The 23,165-nt window shown below is 45.3% G+C and overlaps 2 protein-coding genes and 1 long non-coding RNA gene across 3 annotated transcripts in view; 1 reads left to right on the top strand and 2 right to left on the bottom strand.

Annotated features, from left to right (window-relative positions):
* Positions 1 to 7,118: 7,118 nt before the first annotated feature.
* LOC119366723 lies at positions 7,119 to 11,311 on the top strand. The gene is made up of 3 exons (XR_005176091.1): positions 7,119 to 7,235; positions 10,886 to 11,142; positions 11,219 to 11,311. It is a non-coding gene; the product is annotated as an uncharacterized LOC119366723 (long non-coding RNA).
* Positions 11,312 to 13,321: 2,010 nt separating this feature from the next.
* On the bottom strand, positions 13,322 to 14,460 carry LOC119366722. The gene is made up of 3 exons (XM_037632461.1): positions 14,261 to 14,460; positions 14,078 to 14,176; positions 13,322 to 13,994 (listed from the first exon to the last, which is right to left on the bottom strand). The coding sequence occupies exons 1-3, from the start codon at positions 14,273 to 14,275 to the stop codon at positions 13,467 to 13,469; spliced, it is 642 nt and encodes a 213-aa protein (XP_037488358.1). The 5' UTR covers positions 14,276 to 14,460; the 3' UTR covers positions 13,322 to 13,466.
* A 51-nt stretch (positions 14,461 to 14,511) lies between these two features.
* The window catches only part of LOC119366663 (serine/threonine-protein phosphatase 7 long form homolog), a 35,632-nt gene continuing 26,978 nt past the window's right edge, over positions 14,512 to 23,165 (bottom strand). Inside the window, exons 2-6 of the mRNA XM_037632435.1 lie at positions 15,983 to 16,070; positions 15,298 to 15,900; positions 14,942 to 15,223; positions 14,835 to 14,862; positions 14,512 to 14,573 (exon numbers count right to left, since the gene is read on the bottom strand). Coding sequence (XP_037488332.1) covers positions 14,512 to 14,573; positions 14,835 to 14,862; positions 14,942 to 15,223; positions 15,298 to 15,900; positions 15,983 to 16,070 — 1,063 coding nt within the window. The remainder of the gene's footprint in view (positions 14,574 to 14,834; positions 14,863 to 14,941; positions 15,224 to 15,297; positions 15,901 to 15,982; positions 16,071 to 23,165) is intronic.

Here is a 23,165-nt window from a genome sequence, read left to right as displayed (position 1 = left end):
TAGGTGTTTCATATATTGTGTTAGCTAGCTAATTAATAGAGAGAAGTGTCCTCTCTTTTGTCCGTGCTTGGTCGACGCTACGTACTATACATACGTATAGAGATGACTAGCTAGACACGCTAGCTAGCTAGTAAGCAAACGAAGGAAACAGAAGATCGTCATGAACATATATGCATACAGAGGGAAGTGATATCGACCACCTCTCCTTCTCCGAGAGATCGTCATGAAATAAGTGAACATATTTAAGACATGCCACCAACCGGGACCAATAGTGATGGGCCAGGAGCCAGGCCCATTGGTCCCGGTTCGTCCCACCAACCGGGACCAAAAGGTCCGGACGAATCGGGACCAATGGCCCACGTGGCCCGGCCGGCCCCCTGGGCTCACGAACCGGGGCAAATAGCTTCATTGGTCCCGGTTCTGAATTGAACCGGGACTAATGGGCTGAACTGGCCTGGGTCATTGCCCCCTTTTCTACTAGTGTGTGCTGAAATGCCACCCTCGGCACCGGAAATCCGTTGGTGCTCCCGGGAGCACCAATGGATTTCCGGTGCCAATCAATGGGCAACTCCGTCTAAAAAAGGGTCATGTCGCGCACTATCGAGTTAGCCTTCGATACAAAATCTCGTCGGTTTTTAATTTGGGTGTGTAAATGTTCAAATATTCAAATTATAGTCTTGAATATTTGCTTGGTTATTCATGTTGGCGTTCTTCTTTTATTTCATTTCAAATTGTAACAAGGTCGGATGAATTATGGCCCTTTCTCGTGCACCCTGTGGCACGAGGTGCTTTCGTGGAACGGGTCGACATCCCAGCTCTCCATCAACAAGGACTTCGTGGACTGGTGGCAACTGGCCGTCCAATCCGCCCCCAATACTGCAAGGAAGGGCACTTCTTCGCCCACGACACGGTCAGGGCGGATGCCCCGCCCTGGACGTACATGGGTGAAGGTGCTGGTGGTGGGCCTTGCGGCATCACTTCGTTGCGGTGTGGTGCTAATTTGGTTTTTTCGTGGCATTTTCTGGTTTGTAAAACTTTTCCTTCTATCGATGCATCGAGAGAAAATGTTTTCTTGCGGGGTTTTTTTAGCGAAGGGATAATGATGGATGGGTTGCTAGATTAACCTCACGATGTGCCTCGCTGCTAGCATTAAAGTATCTCATGGGGACTAGCTAGTTGGTTTATGAAAAGGAAGGGCTACTTAAGATCTCAAAATCTCGAGTAAATTGCGCGAAACCACCACTTTGAAGGCTAGTTTTGCAGAAAATACTGTGCTACATTTTTGTTGCAGAAGACACTATATCTAACGTAATCTTTTTGCAAAAACCACTGATCGGCGCGTTTATGACAGGTGGGTCCCTATTTTTGCTTACATGTCATAACTTTTCATGCCAAATGGGTTTTTATCTATATTTACAAACTAGTCCCGACAATTTTATAGACACCCCTTAATCAGAAATCGAAAACGCAATTAGCCCCCCGTGTGCACAAAACCGGTAGCACAGCGCCCATGGCTCACACGAGCAGAATAGGACTCCCATGGTTCTCCTCGCCGGCGAGAGGGCGCGCCATCGGGGTATGGGAGGTAGGCGCCCGCGGTGTAGCAACCTGTGGAGGGTTAGTGCATCGGCTGGAGCGCAACCACCTCGAGCTCCTCGGCCGGCCAACTGCAGCTCGTTGGGGATGGCCTGCGGAGGGAGCGACGGCGGCATGCGGAGGAGCAACCACAACGGCGGCCTGCGGAGGGAGCAAAGGGAGCGGCGGAGACCTGCAGATTCGCTGCTGGGCGACGATGGCGGCGGCCTGCGGAGGGAGTAGCGGCGACGGCTACCTGCGGACGAAGCAGCGACAGCGGCGGCCTGCGGACGGAGCAGAGGAAGCGGCGGAGGCCTGCAGAATCGGTGTCGCGCGACGATGGCGGCGGCCTGTGGAGGAAGCAGCGACGACGGCGGCCTGCGGAGGGAGCAGCGGCGGCGAGCTAGTGGGACTGTGGGAGTCTGCAGATCCGATGCTGGCGGCAGCGTCGCCGAGCCGAGCTGCGGAGAGTGAATTGGGAATAGGAGAGAATCTGTTTTTTTTAGGGAAGGGGAGGGATCTGGTTGGCATGAGGGAGAAAGTTGAGGGCTTTTTTGCTTCAAACACAAACACGTAAGCAAAAAAAGGACTGACATGTCATAAACGTGTTTAACAGAGCCAAATCCGCCGATCAGTCATTTTTACAAAACAATTACGCTAGATATAGTGTCTTCTGCAACAAAAATGTATCATAGTGTTTTCTGCAAACCTAGCCTTAAAAGTGATGGTTTCATGCAATTTACTTCAGAATCTCACTCACACACCAAAGTGATGTGTGCTCACATGTTTCATCAGCACTCAGTGCAGCTGTAGTAGCATGGCAGTGCGGCGTGGTGAGGTGAGGTGTGGTTGGGAGGGTGAAGTGATGTTGACCGAACCCATGCATTATTATTAGGAATTTTTTCTATGTGGTCTGCCAGTTGTGCTACTAAGCTAATTTGTCAATCAACCAATCACTCAACCGGGTAAATCGCTGACCACCCGTGCCGGGTGGTTAAATGTAGTTGATCCTGGTAAGAGAAAAGGTCGCTAGCTGCAAATTAAGTTTCCACGTTAGCTAATTTATTATTTGCAGATAGTGAACACTGACAGGCATCAACAACAAACGTGTGAATTTGAGATCATTATTGTTCACGCCAAAATGTAAGCAAGGGTCCAGACGATAGCAATAGTATTTTCTTCTTTGTTGACCTAGATGCAGGTAGTGATGAGCGGTTCTCGTGAGGCCGCACTCAAAAAAAAATGGAAAATGTTGGTTCTTGGCTTGGCTATATTACTCTTCTACGAAACTTAGCATAAATTGCGGTTTTAAATTTCTGAAGTTACAAAAGGAAACATAGACGCATATAATTGATAGAAGCCTTCTATAGAAAAAATATAACCATTTTTCACCCGTGCAAAGATCGCAAATTGAATCTTTGTACAATATGCTCCGCAACTTGTACCTTGACATTTTGTACTGTAAATCATTTTCTGATCTCCCTATAGTCCGCAAATGATATTTTTTTTCTACCGAAATTTTATATGCCAGGACTATAATGCAGTCAAAAAATTGAGAACTTGGGGATGTATTAGTTGAGTTCGGAAAGACATATGGACCCAGGGCTTTGGTTCGGTGGTGGTACAGTTACGAATAAATTTAGGATTTGTCTCTAATCGGCGGTGTTGATATGATGGCGTTGCCGTCGGCATGAAATAAGGTCTCCCAATCTCGCTCTGTTTTCGGCACTGCTTCTTTGTATCATTGGAAGACATGTGGAAGATTGTGTGTCCCAGATATGATTCTCCATGTCTGGTTTTTTATTATGTAGGTTTGTCGGATGTGTGTCTTGGATCTCTGAATCGAGTTCCGACCGTCATAGGTTTGCCACTATCGGCCTCGTCAAGGAATGCGTGAGATTTTTGTTCCTTGACTCCATTTGGCTGAAATTGGGGTGTTTCTACATGTCCTATGCAGCGTTTCTATCCCAGGGTGGCGATTTGCTATGCAAACCGTGGCCGCCAGCGTCTTCTAGTTCACATCGACTTCTACATACCCGCTTCTTATACAAATTGTGGTATTTCAGCAAGCTCATGTGTTTGAATAAGTTTGCTTGGTTGATACGAGGCCTGGGTGCGACAACGAGCTTTGCTCACAAAACGTTGCCGGTGAATGCAAGAGCAAGAAGACTAGAAGTCTTTGGGGTGCGGAAGCCCTTTTGTTAGTGTGTCTTTGTAGGGGTTTGTGCAACTTGATATATGTCCTTTGGCCTTTCCGTAAAAGAAAAGGTTCAAAGAAACATGTATGTACCATTTTTTTGCATGGTAGACATGTAAGCACATGAGTACCCATTTTCCCAAAATCCGGTAGAGGAAAAAGAATAATACCATCCATTTGACAAAGATAGGTAGACTAATACTGACCAAGCAGATTATTATTATTATTATTATTATTATTATTATTATTATTATTATTATTATTATTTGGGAAGATTATATTTAATGTTGATAGGCCGGCCGGACAGCCAGCCGGAGGTGAACACGCACGTCCCGGCGGAGAGGGAGAGAGTGGAGTGGAGGGCCAGTACATTACAGGTGTGCTGGCTGCGGGTGTGGGGCCTGGCCTGTCAGCCTACCAGGTAGTTAAACATGTTGCCTCCCTCCTCAACTAGTCAGTGACCCCACAGCACGCACGGACGGCCTCACCTCGCACCACACTCCCCTCCTCCCTAAGCTGTCACTAATCACACTCCTAATCCCCCAACTAATCTAATCACTGTTAAGTGGTAGCTGTCCAACAATCTTCCTTCAAGAGCACACGTCCATCATTCCTAGTACTAGCACTTCATACTTAACACACACAAAATTCAGCCGGCCATCAAGCCCATGACCCCATAGAGCAACACACCGCGAGTCCGCATCAGCCGCGACAATCAATTGGCGATCTCGTGTGCACCGATCGATGCAGAGGCAGGCGGACCAAGTGACAGACAGAGTTCCGGCATCATCGAAATTTGAATGGTGTTAGATTTGAGTTTTGCGACGAATTCTCCTCCTCAGGATCGGAAGATCATTTTGAATGAGATGTTGGAGCATATTTGAAGGTGAGCTGGGTTGGGTTGGAGGTGGAAGAAAGGAAGCAGGCGAGAGGATGGTGGATGGTGTGGGGAGTGAGTCCTGCCTTTATTGGTGGTAGAGCAACAGCCAGCCAGCCAGCCAGACCACCAATACCCAACTAATTTTTCTTAAATAATACATTTTTTTATTAATTTTCATAAATATTACGCTGGATAAAAAAATTCAAAAATAATACACCGTCGGCCCGTTGCAGGCCGACTGGGCCTAGTCGGCCCACAGCAGGCCGATTGGATTCCAGTCGGCCTACAGCTGGCCGACTGGCCCCTGTCGGCCCACTGTGGGCTGATTGCGTCCTGTCGGCCTACTGTGGGCCGACTGGAGCTAATTGGCTCGCTTTGGGCTAATTATTTTTGCAAAAAAAGTAGGCATAAAAAATATATGTTTAAAAATGTTAATCATGTAATTAAAAAATGTTAAACGTGTATAAAAAAATGTTCCTGATGTATACAAAAAATGTACAATATATATGCAAAAATGTTGACATAAAAATATGTTTTGAAAAGTGTTAAGCATGTATTTAAAAATTGTTAAATGTGTGTATAAAAATGTTCCTTATTTATACAAAAAATATAGAATGTGTATGAAAAAAAGTTGACACCAAAAAATTATGTTTGAAAAGTTGACATTTTTTCAAATACATGATTAAAAATTGTTAAATGTGTGTATAAAAAATGTTCCTTATCTATAAAAAAATATAGAATGTGTATGAAAAAAAGTTGACACCAAAAAAATATGTTTGAAAAAAATGTTCTAGTTCCATACAAAAAGAGCAACCAATCATATTTTTTTCACAACCTTGATTTATTTTTTGTCACCAACTCACCAACATAATTTTTTGGTGTCAACTTTTTTTCATACACATTCTATATTTTTTGTATAAATAAGGAACATTTTTTATACACACATTTAACAATTTTTAAATACATGATTAACACTTTTTAAAACATACTTTTTATGTCAACATTTTTGCATCTATATTATACATTTTTGTATACATCAGGAACATTTTTTTATACACGTTTAACATTTTTTAATTACATGATTAACATTTTTTTAAACATATATTTTTTATGCCTATTTTTTTGCAAAAACAATTAGCCCACAGCGGGCCAATTAGCTCCAGTCAGCCCACAGTGGGCCGACAGGACCCAATCAGCCCACAGTGGGCCGACAGGGGCCAGTCGGCCAGCTGTAGGCCGACTGGAATCCAATCGGCCTGCTGTGGGCCGACTAAGCCCAGTCGGCCTGCAACGGGCCGACGGTGTATTATTTTTGAAAAAAAATTACCCAGCGTAATATTTATGAAAATTAATAAAAAAATGTATTATTTGAAAAAATTAGCCAATACCCAAGCTAACCGCACACACACATACACACGTACATACATGCAAATATTCTCTTCCCTTACACAAAGATAGATTATTTTCATGGTGCTTTAACTGAGATAATAAATAATAAATCCAATGTCATATGATAACAAATAATAAATCATTGCTTTAACTGAGATAATCCTAGAATCTCCTCTGATCCAGAAAATGAAGAAGAAACAAATAGTACGCCATCCAATGTCATAGGATATTAGCAGATATGAGGGTGGTACAAATGGTTTGTACTCTACTACTAATTTAGTGCTCAAGGTTGACATTGAGAGTACAAACTTAAGCCCAAGTCCAACCACATTAACCTTTTGGTACTACCTCTGTCTCGGTGAATAAGTCATTCGCGTAGTTCTAGGTCAACGATTTAACTATCTAAATATGTATTATATGTGATAAAATATATATATTTAAAAACTACATCCGTGTAGAAATCTAGTGATATACTTTTCATGACATATAACACATATTTAATTGCTCAAATCGATGACCTAGAACTACGCTAATGACTTATTCACCTAGAGGGAGGTAGTACAACAGAAGCACCTATGCTATTTAATGCGATAGCCCAAGTACCGCACTAGAATCTCTAAAGTATATCGCCAAAACATTTCCTCTAATATGAAAACAACGGGACTGCAGTGCTGGTGTAAGATAGTGTGTTCACGTAGCAATTTTCAGTGTGCCATGGTCATGTATGCTTGGATGGGGCAGTTAGTCATAGGGCCCACCGGGCAGTAGGTTCCAACGACCTCTAACAACCAGTGAGAGTGTGGCTGCTGCTGCTTTAATGCGGACAAAATTATTGTTCTGACCCTTAAGGCAAACTAAATCCCGATTTGACCTCGTTCCAAAAAAAAATTCGTTTCTGACCTTTTTCGGTGACGCCAAGGTCCCTGGCGTCTGGGTTACGAAGCAGACGGCACGGTCCCTGGCGTCTGGCCCCTGGCCCGCACTGCCCGCCTGCCCGTTGACCTGCTGACGTGGCAAAGGGGCCAGACGCCAGGGACCGTGGCGTCTGGCCCCGGTAAGTGGATAACCCCACCGGGAGAGTGTGTGGGTCCCACCCCACACACTTTCCCCAATCCAGCCCGAGCTTGAAGAAGAGCTGCTGCCTCCCCACTCTCTCTCACCCCTCAAGCTCCCCCCTCAAATCCTCTCCAAAAGGTACATCCCTTAGGTGGATCTTTCCATCACTTTGTTGCTCTTGTTAATCTCTCCCAAATCATCCAATTATTTTTTGTTAAGTCTTGTCCTTTTGGTTGCATTTTATACATGTTGGTGGAACCCTAGTTCATGTTTTCTCCCCCTTATGTTAGTGTGAATGGCTTGGTTAACTTTGATAATATAGTGCTATGCATGGTGTGTAGTAGGAATATATGTTTGTTGAGTAGAAAGATTGGGGGTTAGGGTTAGTTAGTGATTAGGGTTAACTTTGCTTAGTGTGTTAATTAGTGATTAGTGATACTTTTGTGGACATCACCAATAATTTAGTGTTGATATGATTTGGATATAATAAGATGTATTTGGATAAACACCAATTCTCATTGAGGTCTTAAATGCATTCATGTAATTTTTAGATGGAGAGACTTGTTAATGTTCATTACATTGACAAGGAGGCATTCTTGAGTAACAATGCCGACACGGGTGAGGAACCATTGGTTTTTGATAGAAGCCCTAGCTATGAGGATGTTGTTGCAAAAGTGAGACAAGTCTTGAAGTGGATGGACACCAATGTTGATGTTAAGTTAATAGGAAGGTATGATGTTGGAGTTGGAGCCAAATCTCGCTTGAAAAGTATGCCTATCACCTCGGATTTGCATTGGGATGTATACAAGGAAAAAGTATCCCAATCGGAAGACAAGTCACTTGAATTGTTTGCCACCACTGAATCTCCTCGGTTTACCTTTGATTTGAACCGGTATGTCTCTTCCCCAATGGATGACATGAGCGAGAGGACAATGGTGCCACTTGTTGAGCATAGGGTTGTGGTTGATGCCCCCAATGTTTATCCCCACCATGTCCCCGTGTACCAACTATCAAAGCAAATGAGGTTGAGTTGTATGCCCCCAATGCTTCTAGCCAACCACCAACTAGCCAAGCAAATGAGGTTGAGTTGTATGCCCCCAATGCTTCTAGCCAACCACCAACTAGCCAAGCAAATGAAGTTGAGGTGATTGCTAGTGACGGAGTAATTCAAGAGGATGAAGATGCTTATGATGACGACGAAGAGCAAGAGGAAGGGTTTCATGGCAATGATGTTGGTGACTTGGATGTGTACATAGCGCAAAAGGACATGGATCGTGACTTGCCTTTTAGGCGTCAATATGCGTATGACTCGGATGACGAGGGTCCAGTTGAACAGTTGGACGAGGATGGATTCAAAAAGGAGGAGAACCAAATCCACTTTGAGCTGACGGGCTTACAAAAAAGAACTCACTTGTTTAAAGATCTCGGCCTTGCCCATAAAGCTGTTGTTGACGGTGGAATGAGAATGACGGCGATTGAGCCAACACCATGCCCGGATCCAGGAGAACCAAGGGTGGAGAATGAGGACGAGAATGCTTATTTGAAGAAAGGATTGAAGTTTCTGAGCTTGCCTATGCTGAAGTTTTGGTTGGCTGACTATGCCATTCGAAACCATAGGCCAATTTATGTTGAGCACTCCGACATGAAATTGCGTTACACCGTGGTGTGTGAGCAAAAGTAATGCACATGGAAGGTTCGTGCAAGAAAGCTTAAAGAAACCGAAGAATGGGTGTTAACAAGTTGTGATACCACTCATAGATGCAAACCGCCATCGAAACGACTTAGAAAGACACACCGTCAACTCACATCTGAGTATCTTGGATACAAATGGATGAAAGACATAGCCTTTGATCCCACTGTGAAAGTGAGGTTTCTCATGCGGACGGTGAAAAAACAATTTGGTTATGAAGTCAAGTATGGGAAGGCATGGAAGGCAAAGGCAAATGCTATTAGGATGTTGTACGGTGGTTATGAAGAAGCATACAACCAGCTCCCAAGGTTGTTGGCCGCCATTGCACATAGGAACCCGGGCATGTTTCATGTGGTCGAGGATCACGAGGGAGTGTTCCACCGTGCCTTCTGGAGTTATGGACAATGTGTGGAGGCGTTTCAGCATTGTCGTCCGGTCTTGTCTATAGATGGCACGTTCTTGACCGGTAGATATAAGGGCACACTAATGGTAGCAATGGCGCACTCATCAAACGACAATGTGTTGCCATGTGCATTTGCTTTGGTGCCTTCCGAGCACCAAGACAACTGGGAGTGGTTCATGGGTCATGTTAGGCACAACGTGATTGGGGCTAGGGAGGTATGCATCATATCGGACCGACATCATGGCATACTTAAGGCAATGGACATTGTTATTCCAGGATTTCCAAAGCTTCACCACAGATGGTGCATGAGGCATTTCGTGGCCAACTTTTACCGGGCATGTAAGAGCAAGGAGCTCAGCAAAGACCTTACCCATGTATGTGTGGCCTTCACCACCCAAGGTTTCGATGCTCGGTACAACAAACTCTTTGCAGCGGTGAACGAAGGGGGAAAAGACTTCTTAACTAGGAATTTAAGTGAGAAGCACAAGTGGGCACGCGCTCATGACGATGGTGGTTGGCGATATGGCGACATGACGAGCAATCTCGTAGAATGTTTCAACAATGTGTTGAAGGGTGCTCGTGCTTTGCCGGTGACTGCAATAGTGGAGTACACCTTCTTCAAGCTTAATGAGTACTTTCAGAGGCATTCTGAAGAGACTGCAAAATGGATAGGTGAAAAAAAGGATTATCCGGAAAAGGTTGATGAATGGTTGCAGTTACAAGCAAGCAAGTCTTCACGACAACAAGTTATCGTATTCGATAGACTTGAAATGATCTATCAAATTGATGAGCCAGGTGGCACAACACGAGATGGTAGACAATATGGTGGTGCTACATTTGAGGTGAAACTGAAGACTCGGTGGTGCCAGTGCGAGAGGCCTAGTAAGTATCATTGGCCATGCTCGCATTTGATAACGGCGGCGAAGGCGAGAAACATACATGTTAATGATGGAAAAACCGTGAGGATGCAAGAGTTCCATGTGGAAGCTACTAGGTTGACATGGGCGCCAAGATTTCACCCTTTCTTGGACCAATCACAGTGGCCTGAGTACCATGGCCCTCATATTAGGCCAGACCCTCTTCTGAAGGTGGAGACGAAGGGTAGAAGGAGAACTAAGAGGTTCAGGGGTGATATGGATGACCTGGCTGGATACACTGGCATGAAACAATTTGGTAGCGGTCATTTCATGGAGGCTCCTGACATTATCAACTGTGGGGTGTGCGGTGAAGGGGGACACAATGAGCGGACATGCAAAAAAAAAAGAAAACCAAAAAAAGAAAAACAAGTCGTGGAGGCGGCACCGATGGTAAAAGAGGTGGAAGAGGTGACGGTGGTGGTGGTCGAGGAAGAACGAGCGTCAGAGGTGGTAGTGGTGGTCGTAGAGGGAGCACAAGTGCTAGAGGTGCTAGTGTTCGTAGAGGGAGCACAAGTGCTAGAGGTGGTGGTCGAGCTAGCACAAGTGCTAGAGGTGGTGGTCGAGCAGGCACAAGTGCTAGAGGTGGTCGTGGTCGAAGAGGAAGCACAAGTGCTAGAGGTGGTCGTAGAGGAATGGTTGATAATGGATCGGCCTTCAGTTATTTGTTTAATCCAGATGGTTGATCTAATAATAATGGTATATTATTTGTTCATACAATTCCTAGCATTTATGCATTTGCTCTCTTAATGTCTTGTGCTAACAATTGTGACTTTTGTAGGCATGGCTTCATCCGGTTCCAGGACGAGGCCACCGTGCGCGGACCAAGAGGACATGCCGAAGACGTGGTTGGAGGCCAGTTTGGACAAGAAGAAGGAGAAGGATGTGCCCACACCACCATGTTGGTGTGGTGATGTTTGCAAGCTGAAGGTGTCCACTGACCGCAACAAGTCATGGACAGAAGGTAGAAGGTTTTTCGTGTGTCCCAACTATGCACATGATCGTCGAAGGCCAACTAACGCATATGACATACCACCGGTATGTTAGGTGTACATATAAAAAACATCAACAAGTTGTCACTCATATGTCTAACAAAATCATGGTTTATATGTAGTCCCCTCCTCCACTTTGCAAGTACTTCACTTGGATAGATCACGAGGTACCAAAAGATATCCAAGAGGACCAACGTGCAGATTGGTTACGGAGGCAACGCCTATTCGAGGAGTCCTATGCACGGGGATTGGAGCGGGAGCATCGTGAGAAGGAGGCTCGTGAGCGCAAGAAGCGTGAGCAAGAGAGGGCACGCAAAGAGAAGGCGGCTCGTCAAGAAGAGAGGGCAAGCAAACTTGCAAGGGCTCGCGATGCACGAGAGGAGGACGAGGCACGTGACAAGAAGGGAAAGTGGCCCCGGACTACTCAGTAGACAAATGGAAAGGCACCGGCGTCGATGATGAACTGTCGAGACTTTGTTTAATGTATGAACTTATTATTCGAGACCTTGTGTGGTCATGAACTATTTCTGTCATTCGAGACTATTTGAGATTATGTGCAAACTATGTTCGTCATTCGAGACTAGTTGATATGCTTGGTTCATATTTTTGGTTGAGAGTAGCATGCTTTGTTCATATTTAACAGTGTTTGCTAGTTGTTGCTAAGCAAAAACTTTAACAAGCTGTGTGCAAAAACACCAGGCCCACACCCAGACGCCAGGGTGCATGGCGTCTGCCTCCCAGATCCAGACGCCAGGGTCCCTGGCGTCTGGCTTGCTTTGCTCACGCAGGTGACCAGACAGGCCGTCTGGTGTGTCTGATGGACACCCAGACGCCAAGGTCCCTGGCGTCTGCCTCCCACACCCAGATGCCAGGAACCCTGGCGTCTGGCGTGCTTTGCTCGCGCAGGTGACCAGACAGGCCGTCTGGTGTGTCTGATGGACACCCAGACGCCAAGGTCCCTGGCGTCTGGTGTCCAGAAAGCATTCTTGTCTAATGGATAAGATTCGAGTGGATAAGATTTTGGGCCCACCTCTACCCCTCTCATCCATTCATCTCCACCTCTACCCCTCTCATTTCACTCATATCCACCCACTCTCACCTCTAGCCCTGCCAACGTCACTCCCTCGTCCAGCACCCTAACCCCCCCCCCCTCAGATCTCTCACAAATCGGTCCGGTTTCACCGTTGGATCTTCAGGATTTCGAGACTAGAAGGTAAATCAACTCCACCCCCATTTTTTGGTTGGTTTAATTTATCATACTTTTGTGAAAACCCTAGTTTGTTTTCCTCGTGGTTTAATGTATCATAGGTTAGCTACTAAGAGATTTGTGTGCTGTAGATGGCTAACGAAACTCAGTGGGTGCTTAGCCCTGTTGTTCATGTGCATGGCTTGTCTCCATGTATTGTGCAAGTTAGTCAAGTGGACCTCACTTTCGATTGGTTGAAGACTAAATTCATGTTGAAGCAAGGGTTGAAGGAAGAGGATTTTGTGTACTACGTCAGCAGGAGGAAGTCAGATGGCCCCGGGGAAAGAAAATTGGTTGACATAACTAATGATGACAAGATTCAAGAAATGCTGGAAGAATGGAAATGGAAAAGGGTTGTTGACTTGCATTGCTACAGGAAACCGAGTTATATGTGATGTTCATGTCGTTTCAACCATCGTGGTCATGAACTACTTATGTCATTCGAGACTATTTGTGTAATTTGAACTATGTTTGTAATTTGCTATGTCATTCGAGACATTGTATCGTAGACCATCGTGGTCATGAACTAAGTTTGTAATTTGAACTATGTTTGTCATTTGTCAACTATAGTGTTATGAAAAGACTATGCAATGCTTATGTATGTATGTTATTCGAAACTACAAGTGAAAAGACAAAACTACAAGTGAAAAAGCAAGTATTGTCTGCACCAGGACCAGACGCCAAGGACCCTGGCGTCTGGCTCCCCTGCTTTACCCTGTTTCTGGTGTCAGTAGACTGCCAGACGCCAAGGACCCTGGCGTTTGGTCGCCTGACTTACAGCCAGACGCCAAGGACCCTGGCGTCTGGTCCCCTGACTTACAGCCAGACGCCAAGGACCTGGCGTCTGGCTCCCTGTGCATATAGATGACTAAGTACAGATTTCATCATTCATGTCAAACATTCATATAAACATTCATATAAATGACTAAATCACAGGAAACAACAATTAACGTAAATCACATCATTCATGTCAAACATTCATAGCAACTTCACGAATCCGGTACAACTTAATTCGAACGGCAACAAGTTCATGGAAAGAAACGACAACAAGTTCATGGAAAGAGACTACACCAGGTTCGTCGAAACAAACTAGAACAAGCTCATTGAAACAAACTACAACAAGCTCACTTCTTCCTTCCTCTCTTCACGATATCTGCAAGTGTATGCTCCTCCTCTTCGCTAGCCTCATGCTCCTCCTCTTCGCTAGCCTCCTCCGCCTCTGCATCAATGTTCGACTTATATCTTTGCATTCCCGCAGGCATAAATTGATGAGGATACTCCGGACTATGGAATTGAGTGTTCCATATCTTCTTTCTACCTTTCTGGCCCGGTGTCTTAGCTATTGCTTTGCCTTTTTTAGAGCGGGCATTGCCTTGTGTCGGTTGTGTAACCTGTGATGGTTGTGGAGCATCAACATCATACTCATGATCCTCTTGATGTGTTGCATCATACTCATGCTCATCATGATGTGTTGGCTCCTCTTGATGTGCTGGCTCCTCTTCATTGACCTCCTCCTCTATGTCCTCTTCGTTCTGGACATAACGCCGTTTATTAGCTCTGGCGGCGCGGCTACCTGGTGCATACACGTCACTGGACTGAGCACCATGGCAAGAAAGCATAGCTGCCATCTTATGGAACCGCTTCTTGAACTTCTGCGACAACACAAAATATGCTATGATATGAGATGCAAATAACTAATCCGCGAAAAAAACTTTTATAATATATTGCGACTAACCTCCATCGTGCTCCTAAGAGTCCTCTCAGATAATGCACCACCAGGTGGATGACTCAGTGCAACATTGGCATCGTTGACGCACAGAAGCAACTCTCTGCCCTGCAATTCATGAGCACACCAAACTTATGTATTTGAAAGAAGACAACATGATGCAAGTATGTTAGAATAGGTCAAACAGACTACCATTTCGTCATGCATCGGTGCGTAGTCAACATGAGCCCCTCTGGTGTCTCTCACAGCCGTGTTGAAGGTATGATAACCTTCTGCAGTCTCCGGGTCTTCAGACACCAACTCCGACCACTCTTCGTGAGTCCAACCTGGCTTCAGCTTTAACCGGTAACGATCCGCATACCACACTTGATACTTCTGATATGCTGACTGATTGTGAGGTCTATTCTCTAATTGCACTAACGTGTCTCTTTGATTCCAAATTTCTATCCACGCACGGTGTTTGTTTGCCCAATCCGATATATCCTGATTGTTCCTTCGATCGAACCTACAAATGATGCACGGGACAAAGCATTAGCAAACATTAACTTATTCAATGCTCTACTACATACTCAAGGCATGCTTGCTTACCGATGCAGAGATAACATTTCCTCCTTGCTCTCCTCAATTGGAATACCTTGTCTTTTTCCAAATTGTCTTGCCACACGGTCTACAAAGTGCCACTCGACTGCGAAGAAGCATATCATTGGGCACCTGGCCCGCCAAAGATGGCTATCATGCGTGCACATCTCATTAAGATCAAAGTCACAATCTTCCACATAAGGCAACCAATGTACCTGCAAAACAAAGAGATACATGGTTAGCTACATAAGTTTCATTCTTGACTAAATTTTATCTCATCGAACTACTCAAAACCTGCTCAGCAGTCAAGGTGTCCAGCTCGTTCATATAGCACTTGTATCGCACATGCGAGCTTCCTGTGTAGACAGTCACTTGTTCCCAATAGTAAGCAAGCGTAGGGCGCCGATATGGATCATCATCATGCAACCCGTCATGATTACCCCGTGGGTTTGCCATGAGGGGGTTCTTCAAATCGGGTCGTCCAACCGGGATCCGCTCCCACATCCACACGGATAGGCTCCAAACAAACCCAGACAATGAGGATGTACCTCCCTTCCTCCGACACGCCAAGTCAAGCTGCAATCAAACAAACATGTTACATATGGAGGCGCATGACAAATGCAAGATAAATGGTTACAAATATCTCTTACCTGACGATACAAGTATGCTAGTGCGGCCGAACCCCAGCTATACTGGGTATCCCAGTTATTAAGTGGCTCCAAGAACATCCAGAGGGCTGAGTTCCCAGTTGCATCTGAGAAGACTACCTTGGTTAGTACATACCAAAGATAGGCCCGCGCGTACTGCTGCACAACCACGTCATTGGCATCTTGAGGGCACGGGTTGGTGTTTCCTCTGACCAGTTTTAGCCAAGAATGCCTCACTTTCGCGGTATCGGCCTTGCCTTCCTGAGGGTCCTCGGGCTGAACGCCAATTAAATCGGCAGTCCGTTCTCGCCAATTACCCACGCTGACACGACCGGTAACAGCTTGTCCGTTGATAGGAAGGCCGCTTATCATAGCCATGTCCTGTAGGGTCATCGTCAGCTCCCCACATGGAAGGTGGAACGAGTGAGTCTCTGGCCTCCAACGATCCACAAGTGCGGTCAGCGCCGCGTGGTTCACCGGCGGAGCGCGTCGCTTAAACTGCAACACGAATGGGAGAAGACCCAATCTCCGAATGTAAGGCTCATACCGCGGGTCGTAATCAAAGTCATCAGCGGAATGACCCCTCATGCGCATAGCAACCACAACCTGCAAATAAAGTGATGTTTTAATAATCAATAAAAGAACACAAATGAGAAACAACGAAAATTGACCCAGTCTTGCTTCTTACCTGTCCATTCTCAATGGCACGAGCACGATGCTCCTTATCCCACTCATCGATTAATCCGTCATACCAAGGTCCATCACCATCCGCCATCCTACAAAACAAATCACAAACATCTATGAATACGTGAACAATATAAAACAATACAATTTTCTTCTCCAAGTTATGCCATATGAATACACCATTCTTCTCAAACATAACAACATCATTTCTTTCTTCTTCATATGCACACATATCATCTAGGGTACCAAATTTCACCATCAAATAAAATTCATAATCAACATCCGCCATTCTATTGAACAAATCATGTCACACACAATCATCAAATTTCATCATCTCTTTTGAAGAAAAAATTATGCCATCTATATATTCAACTATATTGGCATACCACTTCACACATATAATATTTTTTCTAAATATATTTGCTTGCCAAAGTAGTCTTTCTCAGATTCAAACAAATATTATGCCATCTATATATTCAACATATAGCTAATTTACTAGCACATGCATACATCATCTTCTCAAATATACGCACATCATCTTTCAATCAAATAAAATTCTCAAATAATATGGTGTCACATAACCATATGCAAAATTTTATCATATGCAACATCTCTCTCTCCCTTAAAACACTCATATTCAAAACATATGCAAATACATAACATCTAATTTATACAACCCAATCTGTGGAACAAATCATGTCACATACAACCATCAATTTCATCATCTCTTTTGCAAAAAAAATAAGCCAATAGGATAATCTACATATGAACCAAACAAATTCAAATTGCATACATATTCAACAACACATCATCTACTATCTACAAATCAACTATACCATCTAACAACTACACAAAATTTACTAAAACAAAAACAACAAGTACTCATCTAACATCTCCCAATGATGAATAATGCAACCAAAAAGAGATGTTCTAATCAAAACAAATTGGAGGGAATGGGGGAGAATACCTCAAGGATGCTTGGGGGTCTCAGATCCACAAATTTGGGTGGAGGATGGAGTAGATCAAGGGGGGATTTGGTGTGAGGGAGAAGAGGGGCGAGAGAAAGTTTCCTCTCTGTTCCTGCGTTCGGCCGCCGCCAGGGAGAGGTTGGGGATGGGTGGGCTGGGCCCGCGCGTGGTTTAAACCTACCGGGGCCAGACGCCAGGGTCCTTGGCGTCTGGCCTACCGGGGCCAGACGCCAGGGACCCTGGCGTCTCGTCTGGCCCCTTTGCCACGTCAGCAGGTCAACGGGCAGGCGGGCAGTGCGGGCCAGGGGCCAGACGCCAGGGACCCCGGCGTCTGCTTCGTAACCCAGACGCCAGGGACCTTGGCGTCACCAGAAAAGGTCAGAAACGAAATTTTTTTCGGAACGAGGTCAAATCGGGATTTAGTTTGCCTTAAGGGTCAGAACAGTAATTTTGTCCCTTTAATGCCAGTGGAAGTGAAGTCCACTTTGCTGAGAGTGTGAAGCACTCCACTCCACTCCTACTACTTGCTACTGATCAGCTCAGCTCCTTGCTTTCTTGATTAGTTGGCGACTCCTCTGCTCTACTTAACTTGAGCAGACACACACCTGTTTCTAAGTACAACACACACCACCAGTCTCACTTTTTGTTTTGCAGTCCCATCCGTCGCAGATCGTCATTCATAGTCATAGTGTGATATCATAATTCTCCTCTAAAAAATAATTATTTAAATGAAACTATGTCAAGTTCTATAAATATTTAAACGAAATTATTCATAGTCATATTGTCATTGGTAGATCAGTGCTGCATATCTTGTGAACAAAATTTACAACGAGCCAAGTTCGCAAAACCTGACAAAAAATAACTAAAACAGCAAAGAAGTGTCTTCTTATTTGTTGACACTTGGCAAGATGGAGACTGGAGACTAGTTCTAATGTAATGAAGGAGTAATGATCGTTGCTCAACTCTTCCTGCAGAGTGTAATGCCAGTAGGCTAGGTAAAGTTTCTATGCATTAAGAAATTAAGAAGCCCCAACCTCCATGTGCCATCATCTCAAGCACCTCACAATTAATCCCCAAGAGATGCGCCTAACTGATTGACACCCGAGCTCATATGCTCCCACATGAACAGTAAAATCGAAAAAAAATCGAAAAAAATTCAATAAATTCCAAAAAGAAATTTGAGAGAAACATTGACAAAAGTTCTAAGTGCCTGCAAAAATTCGTCATGAAATCACATTCCTAGAAGGCGTGGCAAAAAAACAAAAATAGTACTCTGAAAAAGCTACTTTCAAACGCATTTTGATGCACTGAATTTGTTTTTTTGCCACGCCTTACAAGAATGTGATTTCATGATGAATCTTTGCAGGCACTTAGAACTTTTGTCAATGTTTCTCTCAAAAAAATTGAAATTTTTTGAATTTTTTTCGATTTTACAGTTCATGCGGGAGCATATGAGCTCGGGTGCAGAATGAACTTTTCGATGAACCAAGGCTTTACTTAATTTGGGGCTTAACTAGGCATGTTTACCAAAAAAAGGCTTTCACCCCGCTTTATATATAAAGCACCGACCGACCATAACTCAGATACAAGCGCACTCCATCACAGCACACGCACACACCTAAGGCAGGATACAAAGGCGTTGAGCACAGCAACACTACCCCTAGTACTACAAAGCAACCGGAATCCTCAACCGTGAGCATGCCACCGCGAAGAGATGAAGCCGCATATGACGAACTATGTGCTCTAAGGCGGCGCCTTCAGAAAGGTTACGACACCAAAGCGCCGCTACCGCCCGACCCGAGGATCAGAGTTTCCCCTAGAGCAACACGACGGGCAATGAGAGCCGCGACGATGCCTTCAAGAAGGGAACGAGCTTCGCCACCGCCGGTCCGTCTGAAGATAGATCAGGTTTTCACCCCAGCCAACACTCACCACCACCGGACGCCACACGACCATGTCCATCGGGCGGCACCTAACCACGGGCTCTGCCCATGAGCACCGCGGAACCACCACCAGGGCCGCTGCCCCGGCACCCCAGACCTTGACACCACCTCGCTCGAGACCCATCGCAACCCCAACCAAAGATACGGGCGGAAAGGGCTTTCCTTTCGCACCCCTGGGCCGCCCCCAACGCCGAAACCCAATAGGTCAGCCAAAACTGGCGTCCATCGACCCGTTCGGGGCACCGAGCGCAAGATGAGGTCGGTCCTGCTGTCGGGCGCGAGACGAGCACAGTCCTGCTGCCGGACGCGAGATGAGCGATGGACCATTGTCGGGGGAGGGCCAAACCTTTGACGAAGATAGCAACCAGACGACGAGGAGGGGACCAAAGGTCAAAATGGGCCACCTACAGACGAGCCGACGCCAGAAAGCTAGCCGCCGTCCCAGCCGGCCCACCGAGCTGCCGTGATGCCGGCATGAATGGAAGCCTCCACACCGAGAGAACCGAGCCACCCCCCTCCCGCCGCCGCCCACAGCCGGAGCAACAACCACGTCGGGCTGATGCCCCAACCCGCGTCACCCTCCCAACAAACGTCGGCAAATCGGACACGCAGCACCACCACCACAACACCCACGCCACCGTGCCCTGGCCAGGTCCAGCCGGAGCCCCACCACCGAAGAGACGGACTCCAACTGCAGCGCCACCACCTAAACACAGCCGCCGGTTGCCCCTACCACCGCCAACCACCACACCGTCCAGATCTGGGTCGGGGGTCAGATCCGCCACCAGCACGATCCAAGGCATCGGATCCCCACGACTGCGCTGGCGAGGTAGGAGGCGGTGCCGCCAGCCACCAAAACGCCATGAGGAGGGAGGTGGGCTGAAGCAGGGCCGGCCCGACGGTCGTCACCACCGAGCAGAGGAGGGGCGTCCTGCGACGGCCACCATCTGCGCGTGGGAGGGAGTAGCCCCGCCACCGCCAGCACCACGTGCCCTTCGGCCAGCGATGCCCCCGGCGGCGGCGAGGGAGGGGGGGCGAGGCGAGGGGCGCAGGGGGAGGCGACGCTAGGGATCCTCCCGGGGGCGCCCGCGGGAGCGCCTCGGGGAGGGAGGAACGAGATCTTTTCCCAACAATTCCTTTTTCAACTAGGCATCTTTAGGTCTGACTTAACACCCCCACTTCGATGCTTCTTCTGTTTAATTTTGGATATTAGTTTCATTGCTATGTTCTTAGATTAGTGGGCTTGAAGGATCATTTATAATTTTGTATGCATCTCTGTGAACTATAACTGGAGTGTGCACAACTGTTCAATGTAGTGGGTGCCAATCAATGGGCATCTCCGTCTAAAAAGGGTCATGTCACGCACTATCGAGTTAGCCTTCGATACAAAATCTCATCTCTTTTTAATCTGGGTGTGTAAATGTTCAAATATTCAAATTCTAGTCTTGAATATTTGCTTAATTATTCATGTTACCGTTCTTCTTCTTTTGTTTCACTTCAGATTGTAACAAGGTTGGATGAATTCACTAGTAGAAAACAGGGCTTTGGTCCAGGGCAATATTCACATTAGTCCCGGTTCAGACTAATGTGAGCATTGGTCCCGGTTCGTGCGGCTAAGGCATTAGTCCCGGTTTACCTGAGTCCTTTAGTCCCGGTTTAAGACACGAACCGGGACTAAAGGGTGCGATGCCCTTTAGTCCCGGTTCGTGCCTCAAACCGGGACTAAAGATTAGACCTTTAGTCCCGGTTTGAGACACGAACCGGTACTAATGGGGTTGAGGCCTTTAGTCCCGGTTCGTGCCACGAACCGGTACTAAAGGTCCCATTTTCAAACTCTGCCCCCCCTGATCGTCTTTTCAGTTTTAAAAAAAATAAAAGAAAATGATGGAAATGTCAAAAAAATAAAAGAAAATAAGTTTCCCATGTGATATGTGGTCTAGTTGTTGGGAAAATTTGCAAATGTGAATTTCGGTTTTATTTGCTAAAATCTCTCTGGAATTTGTAAAATGGGCATAACTTTTGCATACTAACTCGGATGAAAAAGTTTTTTATATGAAAAATCATCTACCCAGGAAAAGTTACATCCGAATTTAACGGGGGAACCCCGTTAAACATTTTCAAAATCCTCAAAAACCTAACAAAAAAAGTTACGGGGCTTTTAAGATCTGGAGGCAAAAAAATTCAAAAAAATTCAAACTTACTAGTTTCAAGAAGTATTAGTGTTACTAAATAATTATTCAAGAATATTAGTGTTACTAAATAATTATTTCAGTTTTTTTGAATTTTGGTCAAATCTGGTCAAACTATGCTCAAACTGTGGTCATTTCAAACTAATTATTCAAGAAATATTAGTGTTACTAAATATTAGTGTTATTTTTTAGAACAATAGTTTCAAACTCAAACAGTGAAATGTGTGACTTCATGCTCAAGCTAAATTCCTGAGGTTAATAGGATTGACATCTTACTATTGTCAGGAAAACAACAAGTGCAAACTTGGAACGAGGGAGAATAGAACCCGAAAGTTAAGCGTGCTCAGGCTGGAGTAGTGAGAGAATGGGTGACCGTCCGGAAAGTTAGATGATAAGGGGTGATTAGAGGTTAAATTGAGCAGTGATGAGGGGTGAGGGGTGAGGGGTGATTAGAGATGAGAGGTTAAAATAATTCAGAAATTTGAAAATAAAAAAAAGTTCCAAAAAAATTCAATTTAAAAAAAAAATCATAAAATTTCCTTTAGTACCGGTTGGTGTTACCAACCGGGACTAAAGGTGGACCTCCAGGCAGCGGCCACGTGGAAAGCCTTTAGTCCCGATTCGTGTAAGAACCAGGACTAAAGGGGGAGGCTTTAGTAACGACCCTTTAGTTCCGGTTCCAGCCTTTATGAACCGGAACTAAAAGCCCCTTTTCTACTAGTGATTGCGGCCCTTTCTCGTGCACCCTGTGGTACGAGGTGCTTTTGTGGATCAGGTCGACATCCCAGCTCTCCATCAATAAGGAGGACTTCGTGGACTGGTTCAACCGGCCATCCAATCCGCCCCAAACGTTGCAAGGAAGGGCACTTCTTCGCCCACGACACGATCGACGTACATGAATGACAGCGGTGGTGGTGGGCCTTGCGGCATCACTCCGCGTGGGCTGTAACGCTGTAATTTGGTTTTTCATGGCACTTTCTAGTTTGTAAATAACTTTTCCTTCTCTCTATGCATCAAGAGGCAAATGTTTTACTTGCGTTTTTCTCAGCGAAGGAATGATGGATGGATGGGTTGCTAGATTAACCTCACGATGTGCCTAGCTGCTGGCATTAAAGTATCTCATGGGGACTAGGTAGTAGTTGGTTTATGAGAAGGAAGGGCTACTTGAAATCTCAGAATCTCACTCACACACCAAAGTGATGTTTGCTCACATGTTTCATCAGCACTCAGTGCAGCTGTAGCTTGGCATGTAGGCTACTGACTATTTAGCGGTGCGGTGTGGTGAGGTGAGGTGTGGTTGGGAAGGTGAAGTGATGTTAACCAAACCCATGCATTATTATTAGGCATTTTTTCTATGTGGTCTGCCAAGGTCGCTAGTTGCAAATTAAGTTTTCCACCTTAGCTAATTTAGTATTTGCAGATAGCGAACACTGACAGACATGAGCAACAAATGTATGAATTTGAGATCATTATTGTTCATGCCGGAATGTAAGTAAGGGTTCAGACGATAGCAATAATATTTTGTTCTCTGTTGACCTAGATGCAGTTAGTGATGAGCGGTTCTCGTGAGGCTGCACTCAAAAAAAAAAGAGGAAATTGTTGGTTCCGGACTTGGCTGTATTACTCTTCTATGAAGCTTAACATAAATCACAGTTTTAAGTTCCAAAGTTGAAAAAGAAATATAGATGCAGATAATTGATAGAAGCCTTCTGTAAAAAAAAAGTATGACCATTTTTCACCCGTGCAAAGATCACAAATTGAATCTTTGTACAATATGCTTTGTAACTTGTACCTTTACATTTTGTAATGTAAATCATTTTCTGATCTCCCTATAGCCCACAAATGGTATTTTTTCTACCAAATTTTATATGCCAGGACCACAATGTAGTCAAAAAAATTATGACTTGGGATGCATTAGTTCAGTTCGGAAAGACGTCTGGACCCAAGGGCTTTGGTTCGGTGGTCGTACGGCTACAAATAAATTTAGGTTTTATTTCTAATCGGCGGTGCTGATACGATGGAATTGCCATCGGCATGAAATAAGGTCACCCAATCTGGCTCTATTTCCGGCAGTGCTTGTTTGTATC

Source organism: Triticum dicoccoides, chromosome 2B (assembly GCF_002162155.2).
Source record: "Triticum dicoccoides isolate Atlit2015 ecotype Zavitan chromosome 2B, WEW_v2.0, whole genome shotgun sequence".
NCBI classification, from domain to species: Eukaryota; Viridiplantae; Streptophyta; class Magnoliopsida; order Poales; family Poaceae; genus Triticum; species Triticum dicoccoides.
Note: the sequence above shows the minus strand (reverse complement) of the source record. Positions and strands in the feature narration are given on the sequence as shown.

Bases quoted from the DNA above. Each gene is read 5' to 3' on its own strand.
- LOC119366722 (XM_037632461.1), bottom strand. The intron at 13,995-14,077 runs GTTAGTCGCAAT...GTGTTGTCGCAG, and splicing joins CTCTTAGGAGCACGATGGAG to AAGTTCAAGAAGCGGTTCCA.